The 15,610-nt window shown below is 49.9% G+C and overlaps 1 protein-coding gene across 1 annotated transcript in view; it reads left to right on the forward strand.

Moving 5' to 3' along the window:
* The first annotated feature begins 3,407 nt into the window (after positions 1–3,407).
* Positions 3,408–15,610, forward strand: part of INPP5D (inositol polyphosphate-5-phosphatase D) — a 131,291-nt gene continuing 119,088 nt past the window's right edge. The window contains exon 1 of the mRNA XM_065880214.1: positions 3,408–3,687. Coding sequence (XP_065736286.1) covers positions 3,554–3,687 — 134 coding nt within the window. The 5' untranslated portion in view covers positions 3,408–3,553. The remainder of the gene's footprint in view (positions 3,688–15,610) is intronic.

Genomic DNA, 15,610 nt, shown 5'->3' on the forward strand with positions numbered 1-15,610 from the left:
GTTTCCTACGACCCTCTGGCTATCCTGAATGTAAACCCTGCTGGTTTTCAAAACCAGACATTTTGGGGGCTTTTCATCCCTGTGCAGGACCCCTGGGCTGGGGAATCCAATGTAAGGCTCATACGCCTTGTTCCTCGAGGAGAATCTCTATGATTGTGATATTCACCTCATTTGTGGGTTGCCAACCTGGGGGTGTGGGTCTTGACTCTACTGCATCTGTACCCTTCCTACTCATCTCATTGTGATTCTTTCTTTATGTCTTTAGTTGTGGAAAAATCTGTTCTGCTAGTCTTCAGGTCATTCTGATAGTTTGTTGCTCTGTAAGAAAGTGTAATTTTGGTGTGTCTGTAAAAGGAGGTGGGTTCAGGGTCTTCCTACTCCACCATCTTGCCACCTCCCTCGTTAACATTTTCTGGCATGCTCTGGGTAAGATATGCACTTGTGGATATCAACGAAGCAAAGGAACAACCTCAGAGGGAATCGTTGGAAGCCAGTATTCACAGGCGGTGCAATGGATGAAGCAGTGTCACGAGTAATGACATGACCATCAATAAATGAATGGGGTTAGGAAATGCAGAGGCAAGAAGATCTATGTTGTCTTGAAATGAACAGGTTGTGAAATGCCACCGCATTGTGAATAAGAGCAGCACTGCTACCCTCATCTTGCTGTATGAGATACAAAATCAGCCAGGAATGGTGCATTTGACAATAAAAAGCAGGACCTGAACAGGAAGAGAGGACCTGGACATCACAAAGACTCTTCAGGTGCGCTGATTGGACACTGAACATATACATAATTACCTCTTCTCCGTCCATTATTCTAAATCTTCATTGATAAATCACTACCTTACATGGGTCCCTGAATTTTAAAATACAAGTTTTAATGAAATTGTGTATATAGACAGGGACCCTGCAAAAGATATCTACTGGGGCCCCATTCACCATAAGGGCAACCCTGATCTAGAAGTTGGGGTTTTCTGAGTGTCAGGGGCAGAAGGGCAGGGGGATAAGGAAGCTGACCATGTCAGATGGCTTAGGTAATTGGGTTGGGAAGGAAGTGAAGGTGGAATGGATCTTAAAAATTAGGGAAACATGTATGACGTGTATGTGTCTTGTATGTGTTATGTGTGTGTCAAAGGGAAATAACACTGGATCAAATGGCAAGGACAGTCTCACTGGCCTCCCCAACCCTGCTGAAATGTGGGACTCAGGGGGAATAGAGGTGTGGAAGGGAAGGTGGGAAGCTGGAGAGTGCTGGGGGGAGGTAGTTATAAGTGGAAGTGTCTTGGATGTGATAGAGGGTCTCTGGGGATGAGTTGGTCAAGGTGCTATGGGGCAAGGATTGTGGATGGATCCTCCTGATGGACCCTGGAGTGACCCGGGGGCTTTGAGGCAGACAGCAGGGAGGTCAGCAGGGAAACAGGAGAAACCTGAGAAGTATATGGTGGGAACAGGTCTCTTAAGGAGAGGGTTGACTTGGTGTGGGGCTGAGTTGGGAGTCAGGGAAGGAGAGCTCTCCACCAGGGGTTGCTTGCTTGGGGGCTACCATCCCAGGGTTAAGCCAGCTTCAGGAGGCCAGCTCTTCTCCCCACCTTGGTGTCCCCATACCTAGCTCAGGACCTGGCTAGAGGGCCTTGATACGTGCTCGTTGAAGGCTTGGGAGTTTTGTCCCTGGGTTCAGTGGGAGGAACCAGGGGAGGTGGCAGTGGTCGGGGAGAGGAAGCTCAGAGCGACCTGGGGAGGAACTGGCTTTGGGGAGGTGAGTGCGAGGACCCGGAAGTCTGCTGGGCTGAGCTTCCAAAAGGAACTTCATTTGAGCCCAGAGAGGGCCCGAAGCAGGGTGGCCATGCCTTGACCGTGCTGCCCCCCATGCTGGAGGGGACCCCCGAGATGACCCCTCTATGGGAGCAGCCCACCCCTGGGGCCCCCTTAATGGGCAGAACTTCCCGGCCTCAGGCCTGAGTTAACCACCTTCCTTACTTCCTCCCCCCACTGCTCTTCCCTGAGGCGGGAGGTGAGGCCGGTCCAGGATTCAGTCCACCTGAGTCACAGGCCTTTGCTTTGATTTTCAGCATCAAGTGTTGCGAGGGCTGCTGCAGGTGGCAGGGGCTGGGGGCTCCTGGCACACCTGAGCTCCTCTAGGGGCTGCTCTCCTTAAGGCAAAGACGAGGTAACCGGGGCCGAGAGAGAGAAGAAACCCAGCCAGCTCCTGCAGCTCCAATGCAGAAGAACCAGATTCGAATGGAGGCTTGCCTGGCCCGGGCCCCTGCACACGGCTTCTCTTGTCATGTTGGGGGGCTGAGGGCTGAGGCGGGACGGGGTGGCCCTGTGCAATAGCTGGGCACCTGCCCCTTCACCCTGGTACACTGACCTGAGGACTGAGGACACCCCGCCTGTGGTCCAAGCGGGGTGTTCATTTTAGAGCCCTCAGAGTCTGCTGGTCCAGGATGGTGGCTCCCAGCCCCGCAGAAGGCAGCTCCCCTTTGAGCTGTGGGCAAAGGCAGCCATGCCCGGCCACCTCCAACTCTGCTGAGATGCGGGACTCAAGAAGGAACGTCATACTTGCCAGGTGACCAGCTTGCCCCATGGGGATGTGTGAGTTTCCCGAGTGTCCCAGAAAGACCCAGAGGTGAAAACCCAGTCCCCCGCCTCAAAAGGTCCACGTCCCGAGCCCTCCACGCTCCCTCTGCGTGTCTCTAAGCTGGGCTGCAGGGTCAGAATGCCCTGCCCTGGAGAAGGGTCGCCATGGGTTCCTTCACACCCACTGGCCCTGGGGATAAGTGTAAATGTGTCACGGAGCTGTCACCTGGGCCCTGGGAGCCCTCGGGCAGTGTCGCCTAAGGTCCTCCCAGTGCCCAGGGCTGAATAGTGCCTGGGTGGCCATGAGTCTCCAATATGGGGAGGGCGCTCGGCTGGACCCCTCCCCCCAGTTTTGCTCGGCCCTGGGGCAGGCCTTAGTCCCAGCGGAGAAGCTCTGCCCTGTGAGCATCTGTTCCATGGGCACGTTGGAGGGAGGGGACGGGGAGTTAAAAAGCTCTGGGGTCGGGCAGAGGGCTGAGGCTGATGTCCAGGGCGTGGCCACCCCACGGGGGCATTGGGACGGGCCTCGGAATGGCTGCTGGCTTGGCCGTGCTCCTTCAGAAGCTGGCCGTGAACCTCCTGACCCCAGAGGAGCTGACAGTTCCCCCAGGAGGACTTGAGCTGATGCTCGCCCCTCTGGGGACTGAGACCCATTAAAGGAAAGAGACAGGGCGGGGGAGGGGGGGCGGTTGGTGGTGAGAAGGAACGGGCAGCAGGCAGGGGGCGGGCGGGCGCGCTGGGAAGGTGGAGGACCTCTCTCGCTTGGTCTCTGCAATGAGGAAGTTCTCTGCAGCTCGTTTCCTTTCCCTTGCCGAGTGCCTGAAACAGGAAGTCGGTCAGTGAGCGGGTGGCAGCAGCCGGGGCGGCCGAGAGGGGACCGACGGCGGGTCGCGGTGCAGGGGCCCAGCTCCCCTTGGCTGTGCAGGTCCTGCGGGGAGGGCGCCGGCCCGGCCCGGGGAGACCCACACCCGCCATGGTCCCCTGCTGGAACCATGGCAACATCACCCGCTCCAAGGCCGAGGAGCTGCTCTCCAGGACCGGCAAGGACGGGAGCTTCCTCGTGCGCGCCAGCGAGTCCGTCTCCCGGGCGTACGCGCTCTGCGTGCTGTGAGTACCGGGCCCTGCCCACCCCTGCTCCTCCGCCCTGGCCTGGCCTCTCCTGCCCAGGCACGGAGGTGATGGAGGTGCCACTCAGTAGAGGGGAAGCCGGCTCTGGGCTTAGCCAAGGGCCCGGCTCTGGGATGTGTTGTTTTTATGTCGAGTGACCTTGCACGCACCCCGGGTTTGTTGGTGGGTCCAGCTGAGGCCCATTGTGGACCTGCTCGGCCCTGGAGTTAAGGTTTTGCAGGGCTGGAGCCCTCCAGGGCCAGCCTGGGGCCTGGTCACTCGCCCCAGCTACCGGGGAGCCGTGGGGTCAGGGGCTTTCTTGGGGTTCCAGGGTCCAAGAGAAGTGGGTCCGGGCTCTCTGAGACGGGCAGAAGCTCGGGGCTCCGTGGTGGTGGGTGTGTTAGAAAGCAGCTCTGTCAGTTCAGGTGCTGGTCAAAGTATGCCCAGTTCGGAAACCCTCCTGGAAGAACAGAAGTGGCAAGAGGGGACCCTTCCTGTGCCAGGCTTTGGGCCTTTGGAGGAAGCCATCGTTTGGGGAGCCATGAATAAGGGTGTGGGGGGGTCACTCAAAAAAGGATTTTCAGGTCACCCAGAAGTTGTATTTGGGGCCCTTGGAGCAAAGGAAGTCACATCACCGACAGCAGGAGCCTCTTCTGTCCCCTCCTCAGCCCTTGGGTCTGTCCCCATCTGTCCCCACCTGTTCGGGCCTCTCTGCCACCATCAGCTCTCTCCGCTCCCCCTCTCAGGGATGTTGCTGAATGCGCCAGTTGGCCTAAAATCGGGAACCGGCCACTTGCTGAAGTTTCCTTTTTAAAACACCCTTCCTAACCAATGTCTGAAGGAGGCTCTCGGCTCTGCAGCCTTGCGGTCTAACCATCCCCACTGGGGCCTCGGGCAGTGCCGGGCATGGGGGGGGAAGGGTGTGTGTCCACCTGCACCTGTCAGGTCCTGCCCCTGGTCTCACAGAAGGGTCCCTCTGAGCAGGCAGGCCTTGCTGCTGTCCACACAGGGGGGGAAGTGGGTCATGGACACGGGCCTTTTTTGGAGCGTTGAGTCTGAGCATTTGTGCGTCGAGCTGTTTCATCCTCACGACAACCTGAAGTGCAGGTCCTTTTGTTGCCCCGCTTTGCAGATGAGGAAATTGAGGCTCAGACGGGTTAACCGAGTGATGACAGTCAAAGCCAAGGACATCTGCCCCCAGAGGCTGCACCCAGACAACCAGACTGCTGCCACCCCACTCCTGCGCCCGGCAAGCCGGGTGTGAGCATGGGTTCCGGGTGGCAGCAAGAGAAGCCAGGGCGTTTACAAGGGCGGCTGGGAGCATTTAGAAATTAACACAGGCTCTCAGGGGTCACCCGGCCCGAGCGCTGACTGCGTCAGAGCCCCTGCCCCCAAGGTCGGCTTCCTGGGCCCCCAGTTCTCACACCCCAGGGGAAGCGAAGCAGACCCAGGTTTCCCCGCAGGCACAGCCCCTGTGGGGACCAGTTGACGGGGCCGTAGAAATAGTGAGGAGATTCTGATCTGTCTGCACTCGGCCCACGTGAATCTCTCCCCTCCCCTGGGTGTCTCGAGAACTTCCAGGCTCCAGCTCGCTAACCTTCACAGCAGCCCTTTGACCAGGGAGCTGTGGTGGTGCTCAGGTTACAGATTGGAACGTGGGTCTCTCTGACTCCAAACTGGGAGCCTTGTAACAAGCCAGAGCTGGGAGAGGCCTTGGAACCTCTAGTCCCACCACCCCTGACTTTACAGGTGGGCACACCTCAGAGAGCTTGAGGCCTTTGTCCACACGTCCCTGCTGGCCGGTGGCAACCTGGGATCCAGAATGGTGTACAGTATTCGTTCCTCCACCTTGCCTCTCCTCCCCTCCCCTCCCCTGCACTGGGTTACTCTTGGAGCCTCGGCCAATGTGCCTCTCAGGGAGGGTCCCCGCGGTCCCTGCAATGTCCATCATCCTCTTAGCCCAGGGCTGGGCTTCTTGTCAGTCTCCCATCCCCAGGGCCCCTTTAGCTCCAGACACCAGGGCTTGGAGCCCTCCCCAGTGAGTCCAGCCTTGAGGCCGGCCTCTAAGCCCAGGCCCAGGGGTCCCCTTCCTCCTCCGCTCTGTGGGGGAAGCCACCCTTCCTGCAGGGTCAGGAGGCCCTGTAGGCTGTGGGATACCACGAGCCACCGAACCTTCCAAAACCCTGGGAGACCTAATTTTGCCATCACCTGTGATGTTGCCCATTAAAGAGGTTTAAAAACGAAAAACTAGCTGAGTGACAACTACCTGCCACCTTTCCGCAGCTCATTTCATGAAAGAGAGTGTCCTTTAACGCCAAACAGGCAGGAAGAACGTGCTCTTTAAAAATAAATAAATGAATGAAGCCAAAACCAGTCCTTTAAATCAAACAGGTTTAACTTCCTGAAAAACACCCCCTAGCCCGGCCCTATCCTTGGTTTTCTCTGTTCCTGGGACGGTGAAAAGCTCGCCCCACGCCCTCCTGGCCCACGGCCAGCGGTGGGAACCCCGACGGGTTTCACGAGCGTGACTTTCAGAAGCATCAGACTTTACCCTCTGCACTCTCTCTGGAAGTTGCTGGGAGTGCAGGAGCCTGAGTGGGGCAGCTGTGGTGTCAGGGCCTTTTAACGACCCTGTTCCAAAGGGAGCCAGGAAGCCTCCAAGACTGGCCCTTCTGCTCTAGAAATCTCCATATGGGGAAAGACCTCAGGGCCCAGGGTGCCGAGACCTGTCCTGCCTGGACCCCAGTGGCTGGAGCATCTTCCCATACCCTCTCGTGAGTGAGGGCATGGCAGGGGCGTTTGGAGCTCCAGGAACTGAGGGCAGCTTCCTCAGGAGTGGCCTTCGCGCTCAGGAAAGAAGACAGGATTTGACTATTTAAATGGAACTAGGGAGGGGGTGAGAGACACTAAAAGACAAGGCTGCGATTCTGCGTGGCCCACGTGACCGAGGAGTACACATTCACCCTGGGCCTAGCAAACCCACACTTCCTCTCGGGAGGTCAGCCCTGCCACCTGCCACTGGGCAGGAAAGTGCAGATCCGTCCTCAGCAACTCAGAAAGCCCTGCTTTAGGGGGATCCCGAGGCCCATGTCGGGATGCAGAGAGCTGGAGGAGGAAGGTCCCAGGAGCTGATCACACGGAATTGAGTCCATGTCTGCCTTCTTGCAGCAAGGGCTTGAGAACATGACGGGAGGAGGGCTCCTAAGTCATGCTCTCCCGGCCCCACTCAGACCAGCCAGCAGAGTCGGCCCTGCTCTAGGAAGGCCAGGGGGGCTTCTTGAGGGGGCCGTCCGGCCGCTCTTGTATGGAGGATGCTAAGAGAGGCTGTCAAGCTTGTGTCCTCCTCTCCTGCCAGGACTGTGCTTCCACGTAGGGACCAGCTCACCTGTCAGGTGCTTTACGCTGCAGAGAAGAGATATGCCTTTGGGGATGGGGGTTCCTCAAGGTGAGAGGTCACGGGCCAGCTGGGCCAACCTCTCCTTGTCCTAGCTGCGCAGGCAGAACTAGAACAATGGCTCAGTGGTGTTGGGGATACACCTCCCTCTCTGTAAGAGCAGCCCGGGCCCTGAGAGCAAGCCTATATACAACTGGGTCCGTCAGCCACCATCCAGGATGGAGCTGCCTAGTCGGGTGGCATTCCCACCAAACCACACCGGAGAGAGTTGGCTTCCCTCCCAGGGGAGGGGGCAGATGCATGCCGTCTGTGACTCAGAAACCAATGCCGGTCCAGCCAGCTGTGGCGGGGATGCTGTCTTGGTTCCCCTCAGCACCTGGCCTTTCGTGAGCTTCCCAGGCAGACCTATGACCTCCTTCCCAGGGACAGTACACCAGGCAGCCCGGACTTGGTAGCCTTGTGAGCACAGCCAGAAAGGTGAAGAAGCACCAGGAGGACATTTAGTCACCAAAAGTGCCCTCAGAGAAGGCATTCTACTTGTTAGGAAGAATGTGGTGGGCCACTTGAGGTAAAGGCAGGCCACGAGGCTTGCTGTACAAACCAAAGGTAGTTGCTAATCTGTTCTGCCTCAAAATAACAGCAAAAGACTTATAAAGGGCACCTGTGTGCTGGGTTCTGTTCTAAGCTCTTTGCACATATTAACTCACTCACTGTCCACAGTGGCCTTTGGAGGAAGTGTTATTATCCCCACTTTACAGATGCGGAAACTGAGGCCCAAGATGTTAGGTAACATGCTGTGTTTACAGTACTAATTAATGGCAGGGCCAGGACTTGAACTCGCTGTTCTTGGGAGGGAGAAAGAGAAGCCAGCAAGTCTGGGTGTGTGTAGGAGACCCCTGGTGATGGAGCCACAGAGAAGGGACTTGGAGGGCAGAAGTGTCCAGAAGAGGTGTAAAGCCATTTACTGCAGTGTGAATGGGTGTGATGTAATCCACCTTCCTCCAGTCCCCTTTCAAAGTTTAGTAAAGTTTACACTGATCGTGAATTACTTTTGTGCAAATGCAAACACTGTTTTTCCTAGCTGGTATTGACAAAGTGGGGGGAAAATGCTGGCCTGGGCAGTAGTCAGAGCTGGAGGACCTCAGCTCTTGAAATCTGGTTTACGTAAGAGGTTGTCCAAGGACAACCGTTCTGAGCGTTTCTTCTGCGTGCAGGACCCGGAGGGAGGGATGTGCCCGGGAAGGCCTATGTATGTAACAGATTCCTGGTTCCTTCTGTGTGCAGTAACTCGGGAAGCCCATGGTAAATTCGAGTGTCTCCAGGTTTTCTGTGCCCTTGCACAGCACCCTGGAGCAATCCTTCCAGAACCAGAGTAGGCTCTGGCTTTGGTGTGTTTTGCAAGCTTGCCTACTTGACAGGTGAAATTCACCTGTGCACAGACGTCGGTGCTTCTCCGTTGAGTGGTCCCATCTCCTGGGGTGGTGATGAGAGGTGATGAGAGGTGAGGCTCTAGGCGTTCCTCCCTGCCCCAGAGATGGAGTAAGGTGAGGTCTGCTCTTCCCTCCCTAATTCAGGCCATGTGACGCAGTCCTTAGGGGCAAGCCCTCTGTGGTTGGCTCCACCTGATGTGAATTCTAGCCTTTGCGAGATGCTCACCTCCCTGTGCCCACCCAGCATCCTCATTGGCAAAATGCGCACTCGTTGGGTTAATTTTTTTATTGCAGTATAATTCACATCCCATAACGTCACCCTATAGATAGTATACAATTCAGTGGTGTTTAGTACATTCATAATGTTGTGAAACCATCACCACCATCTAATTCCAGAATATTTTCATTATCCCCCCAACCTCGGCAAAACCCCCTGAACCCGTCAGTAGTCACTTTCCATTCCCCTTCCTCCCAGCCGTTGGCAACCACTGATCTACTTTCTGTCTCTGACCATTTGCCCATTCTGGGTATTTCACGTATATGGAATCATACAATATGTGGCCTTTTGTACTTGACTTTTCCCACCTGGCATAATGCTTCCAGGGTTCATCCATGTTGTAGTATGAATCATTCTTTTTATGGCTAAATAATAGCCCATTATATCAATCTACCACATTTTATTTAGCCATTCATCAGTTGATGGGCATTCGGGTTGCTTCTACTTTGGGGCTATTATGAATGATGCTGCTGCGAGCATTCATGTACAAGTTTTTCTCTGGACGTGTGTTTTCAGTTGTCTTGGGTGGAACCGCTGGGTCATATGGTAATTCTATGTTTAACTTTTTGTGGAACTGTCAGACTTTCGCGCAGCAGCTGTGCCGTTTCACATTCCCGTCAGCAGTGTAAGAGGGTTCTAATTTTTCCACATCCTCAACGATACTTAACCGCTTTTTGACAATGGCCATCCTAGTGGGTGTGAAGTGACATCTTACTGTGACTTTGACCTGCATCTCCCTAATTATGAATGAAGTTGATATCTTTTCATGTGCTCATTGGCCATTTGTGTATACCTGCTTTGGAGAAATGTCTCTTCCTACCTTTTGCCCATTTTTTAAAAAATTGGGTGATTTGTCTTTCTGTTGTTGTCACTGGATAATTGAGAGGATAAAATGGGAGAATGTGGGCAACACGTGTATAGAGTCAGCACGCTGAACACTGGCCGTTACTCTTTATGAGCTATGAAGTGAGTAGTGACGTCTCGGAAGCAGAGGAGTGCAGGGCCATCTGTAAGGAGCATTCCGCAGCAGACGGAAAGAGGACAGTGGTGACTGAGTGTCACTTCTGGAGCTTCCTGGAGGCTGTGGGAGCCTCCAGGGACACTGAGCTGTCATGAGGGGCCTCCTCAGAGGAAGTGCTCAAAGAGATGAGGCAGGAAGAGGGCTTGAGTGACGCGCGAGTGGCCGGTGGCTGCTGGGGCCCGGGGCGAGCTCCTGGAGCTGTGAGGGAGAGAAGGGTCAGGGGCACAGGTGACGGGAAGAACCACCGAATGAACCGCGGAGAATGAAGAGAAAGTCGAGGAGTGGAGGCCATCTTAAGAGTCATTAAGTACCAATGTAGGAGTGAGGGACTGAGGGAGCTAAAGTCCTAAGGCTCCGAGGAAGCCCAGCAAGTGGATGAGCTGGGGAAGGGGTGTCAACAGCCCAACAGGTCAGGCCCCTGGTCAGTGGGCAGGACAAGCCTGCAGCTCTTTGGCCCGGATCCCTCCTCTCTCCCCTGCTCGTTTCACACTCCCTTTGTCCCATTAATGAGAAAAACATTGTTTTTAAGTACCAGCACCCAAACCACTTGGGTTCAATTACTTATTACAAATAACACCAGACAAGGCTGGCTCCCAAAGGATCAGCTGCTCCGGCCCTTTCCCTTGCCAGCCAGAAACCTGCCCTCCGGAGGGGAGAGGCTTGTTGAGGCCATCTCAGGCATCAATGGCAGTGCAGAAATAGACCTTCTGATAAACGGGGCAGCGTTCTTTCAAGTAACTTTAAAAAATACAGTATTAAGTATAACATACAAAGAGTGCAAGGTAAAGGAGAAAGTAATCACCCAGTCCCTGAGATGAGAGACTAACGTAAATGCTGTTAATTTGTTGGCATATTTTCTCATTCATTCTCTCTCTCCCTCCCTGCCCCCCATATGCACACACACACACATGCACAAGCACATATATATATAAGGTCCATAACATATATACCTAATACCATATAATTTTAGTCTATATTTTCTAGCAACATTAGCATTTTCCCACTTAGTTAACCTTTCTTCCTAAATATCATATTTAATGGATGCACAAATTCTATTACATTATGTGCCATAATTTATGGAATGATTCTCCTATTGTCAGACATTTAAGTTACTAACAGTGTTTTGTTGTTATAAATATGACAGTGATGAAGGTCTTTGTGCAGATATGTGACATTTCTGGTGATAGATTCCCAGGGGTGGAATTACCGGATCAAAGATAATGTTTTTAAGGCTTTTGATGAAAATGGCAAATTGCTTTCCAGAAATTTTGTTACAAGTTATGCTCTGGTAAGCAGTACCAGAGAGTGCCCACCTCATTCCAGTCTCCTTATACTGAATATTTTCATTTAAAAAAACATTATTAAATTGCAAGCTGAAAGGTGGCCAATTTCTGTTCATTTTGATTTGCATTTCTTGATCGCAGTCATGGTAAGCTTGTTTGGATTACTGACCTTCATCATTTCTCCTTTGTGGATGGTCTGTTCCATTCTCTTTGCCGTTTTTCTTTTGAAACTGTAGTTTCTCTGTTATCTATTTGCATGAATTCCTTATATCACATTTGTTGCAAATATTTTCACTGTGGTTTGCCTTTAAACTTTATGACCTTTTTCTTTTGTTCAGAGATTGTAAATTTTTGCAAAGTCTATAAATCTTTCTGTTCTTGTTCTTTTGTGACTTTTTTCCCCCTTTGCCTTCCAGTGCAGAGAGTCCCTCTGCACACAGAAATTTTATTCTTTTTCTTCCTGTGGGGCGCAGGGCCTTTGGAGCTAATAGGCTCGGGCTAAGGGATGACTCTGCCTTTCCAAGCTCTGGCAGGTTGTCTAGTCCCATGGGGCCTTGGTTTCCTCATCTGCAAACCAGGGCTAAGAATACCCATGTAGCGGTGTCGTTGGATGGATTGAATGAAAGTGTATATCACATACTTGGCACAGTATTTGGCAAAAGCAGATAGAGAGATTATAGGTTTTTTGGTTTTGTTTTGTTGCTGTTGTTGTTTTACATTGGACACTTTAATCTTTCTGGAATTAATGAATGGTGTAAAACAAAGATTTATGTGTATTTTTCTCAATGAACTATCTTTCTCAAAACCTCTTACTGAATAATTTATTCCTCTCCATTTGTTATTCCTCTCTTACCATGTATTAAATCTTATATACCTCTTTTTTGCCTGTTTACCGTGGTCCATGTATGTCTGCTTTTCTTACACCAATTTCATACTGAATGCATTACCACAATTTTATAAACTATTTTATTTTAGGATTTGCATATCTAGTCTTTTTAAGTATTCTTCCAGGTGAAACAGATAATAACTTTGTCAAGTTGGAAAAAATAGTATTGGGACTTTGTTTGGAGTTGCATGAAATCCACAATACAACTTGTGAAAAATGGACCCTTTAGTATTATTCAGTCTTAATAAATATAGCTATCTCTATTATTTTAAATTTAGTAATTTTCTTCATAGATCCTACGTATTTCTTGTTATGATTACTTCTGATTATTTCATAATTTTGTTACTGTTGTGAATACCTTTTCTTCTACAGTTACCCTTCTGGGGTAACTGATAACATACAGAGAAGTTGTAGATTTTATAAGTTCACCTTTTACTCTATATGTTTACTCATTATTTAAAATTATTTTCATTTGCTTCTCTTGGATTTTCTTGCTAAACAATCAAATCATATACGAATTATAATCATTTTGTTGTCTACTTTCCAAATACTTATAACTCATTCAGATTTCATAACTTATTACTTTGGCCAATATTTCTAAAATATTACAGTGAAGGATGTTGGAAAAAGAAAATGTCTACCTCAGACAGAAGTAGTGTGAGAATCAAACTTGATGCTGCCTGGGAAGGACTTAATACAGTATTTGGCACATAGTTAGCAATGGATAAAAGTTAGTTGTTCTTTTCACGTCAAAGAAGGAGCTGGGCTTCCCTGGTGGCGCAGTGGTTGAGAGTCCGCCTGCCGATGCAGGAGACGTGGGTTCGTGCCCTGGTCCGGGAAGATCCCACATGTCGCGGAGTGGCTGGGCCCGTGAGCCATGGCCACTGAGCTTGCGCGTCCGGAGCCTGTGCTCCACAACGGGAGAGGCCACAACAGTGAGAGGCCTGCGTACGGCAAAAAAAAAAAAAAAAAAAAAAAAAATCAAAGAAGGAGCTGTCTTTTCCTAGTTTTATGAAGAGTTTTGAAGAACTGACTATTAAATTTTATCAAATGCCTTTTTAATATCTATTGAGATGATTAAGCTATTTCTCGTATCTCACTAACTGGTTAATAGCTTGATTTTATAGATTTCCTAATAGGAACCTTTTTTTGCAAGATTAAAATGAGCTGTTCTTGATTATGATAACTTGATTTTACTCTGAATTTTAGCATATGTGCTCATAAGTGAGATTGATTTATATGGTTTTGATCATGTTATGGTTTAAGAGTCATGTGTGTTTTGTAAAATATCCTGGAGACATTTATGAAGCATCATCATTATCTGATTTTTTTAAATATAAAAAAGATTGGCAAAGGTGCTTTTCCTCAGAGCCATTTATAGAGATAATTCTTTAATATTTACTTCAGTTTCTTCTTCGGTATCGATTTATTCTTATTTTCTGTATCCTCTCATGTTACTTTAAAAAAATTTAATTTTAATGAAGTATAGTTGATTTATATACACATTCTTTTCCATTATGGTTTATCACAGAATATTGTATATAGTCCCCTGTGCTCTACAGTTGGACCTTGTTGTTTTCAGGTTACTTTTGATAAGTTATATATATTTTTCAGTAAACAGTTCTTGTTGAGATTTTTCAAAGTTTCCGGCATACAGTTATTCATGGTTTTCTATAATTTTAAGGTTTCTCTTTTATTGCTGTTGCTACCTTCCTTTACTCATTACTGGTCTTGCTTACTAGCTGTGTTGGCCAGGATCCCAGCAGGGAATAGATAGCATAATCGAAAGGGGTGCTAGGCGTAGGGATGGTGAAGCAGCCTGGGACCGGCAACCACGGGAAGCTATTTCCACTCCTGGCCCTCAATAGGCAGGGCCATCTGATTTGAGCCCTGGCCCCCAGTGGAGGAACTCAGCCACTGCTGATCTGCAGCAGGTGGGGTGGGGTCTGGGGAACAGATACCACTATCTCACCATCCTCTCACTCTGTCAGTGCCTCCCATTAGCTAAACCTTGGTGAAGCGGCACATACAGGTCAGCCTGCTGGACACAGGGCAGGTGGAGGATAGAGAGTGGGTCTACTGGGGGTTGGAGGGGAGGGTGAAGGAACAATGGCCAGCTCACTTGCACTGTTTTCTTTTTGCTCTTCTGTTTGTCAGAGGGTTATTCATTTAATTTTCTGCATTTCAGGTCATATGCTCTTAGATTTATGTATCTGTTCTGCTTTTCTTTTTATATTAGAAAACTACCTGTGCGTTCAGGAACCCCTACTGTATATATGTTTGAGGACAGAGCTATGTCTTCTATATTTCTCATCTTCCCTCTCCTTCTGCACCAATTTTCTCAGATTTATCTTCTTCCTTGTTGAAGTTCTCCAGAACATGAAGCTGCTATTTACTGCCTCTCTTGTGGTGTTTAATGCTGACTGTAGGACTCTAGGTTTTTCACTTCTGATCAGTTTTTCTTATCTCATGTTGCTCAATTTTCACAATTGATTTTTCCAGTTTCAGAAGTACAATTGTCTCTTAAATCTTACTGAGTTCGCAAGTCAGATTTTTACAGAATGTGTTATTTTCCTCTTTTCTTTTTGCAGCGATTCTATGTAACAAGGAGGTATCACTTTGAGTTCTTAGAAAAATGATACCCTTCCTTTTGAGTGGTGATGTTTTCAGTAAGTCTGGTGATTTTTCTTTTCCAACAAAGAACTGTCAGGAAAAATTTGATTAGTTTTTTTTTTTTTTTTTTTAGAGATTGGAGTGGGTTTCTGCCTGAATCTTCTTCCCAAAGATAAAAGGATCAGCAGGAATGGGGATGGGAGCCCCCTGATCCAGGATCCACCTGATGGGATTGAGTGATGGGGGTGTGGTGTGTTGCACGGATAGGTGGGTTTCCTCCCAGGGGTCTCATGAGAAGAACCCTCTGGACCCAGAGGCTGCTGGGGTAGGTGCTGGGTCGGTCCCTGATGACACTGTAGACGTCTCACCCCCAGTCCAGGCAGGCCACCTGGACTGCCTCCTCTTGCTTCTGACCTGATGGCCTCTTTTTCTCACTCTTTGGCTGGGATTCTCTGAGGTTTGGGTGGTGAACTGTGAACACCCTTGGTTCCTAGGGCATACACACATTTTCTCTTATTTCTGCGTGGGGCCCAAGTGGCTTTTTTTTTTTTCATCTTTATTGGAGTATAATTGTTTTACAATGGTGTGTTAGTTTCTGTTTTATAACAAAGTGAATCAGTTATACATGTGTTCCCATATCTCCTCCCTCTTGTGTTTCCCTCCCACCCGCCCTATCCCACCCATCTAGGCGGTCACAAAGCACCGAGCTGATCTCCCTGTGCTATGCAGCTGCTTCCCACTAGCTATCTATTTCACATTTGGTAGTGTATGTATGTCCATGCCACTCTCTCACTTCTTCCCAGCTTACCCTTCCCACTCCCCATGTCCTCAAGTCCATCCTCTACGTCTGCATCTTTATTCCTCTCCTGCCCCTAGGTTCTTCAGAACGATTTTTTTGTTTTAGATTCCATATATATGTGTTAGCATACGGTATTTGTTTTTCTCTTTCTGACTTACTTCACTCTGTACGACAGACTCTAGGTCCATCCACCTCACTACAAATAACTCAATTTTGTTTC

Source organism: Phocoena phocoena, chromosome 7 (assembly GCF_963924675.1).
Source record: "Phocoena phocoena chromosome 7, mPhoPho1.1, whole genome shotgun sequence".
Lineage (NCBI taxonomy): Eukaryota > Metazoa > Chordata > Mammalia > Artiodactyla > Phocoenidae > Phocoena > Phocoena phocoena.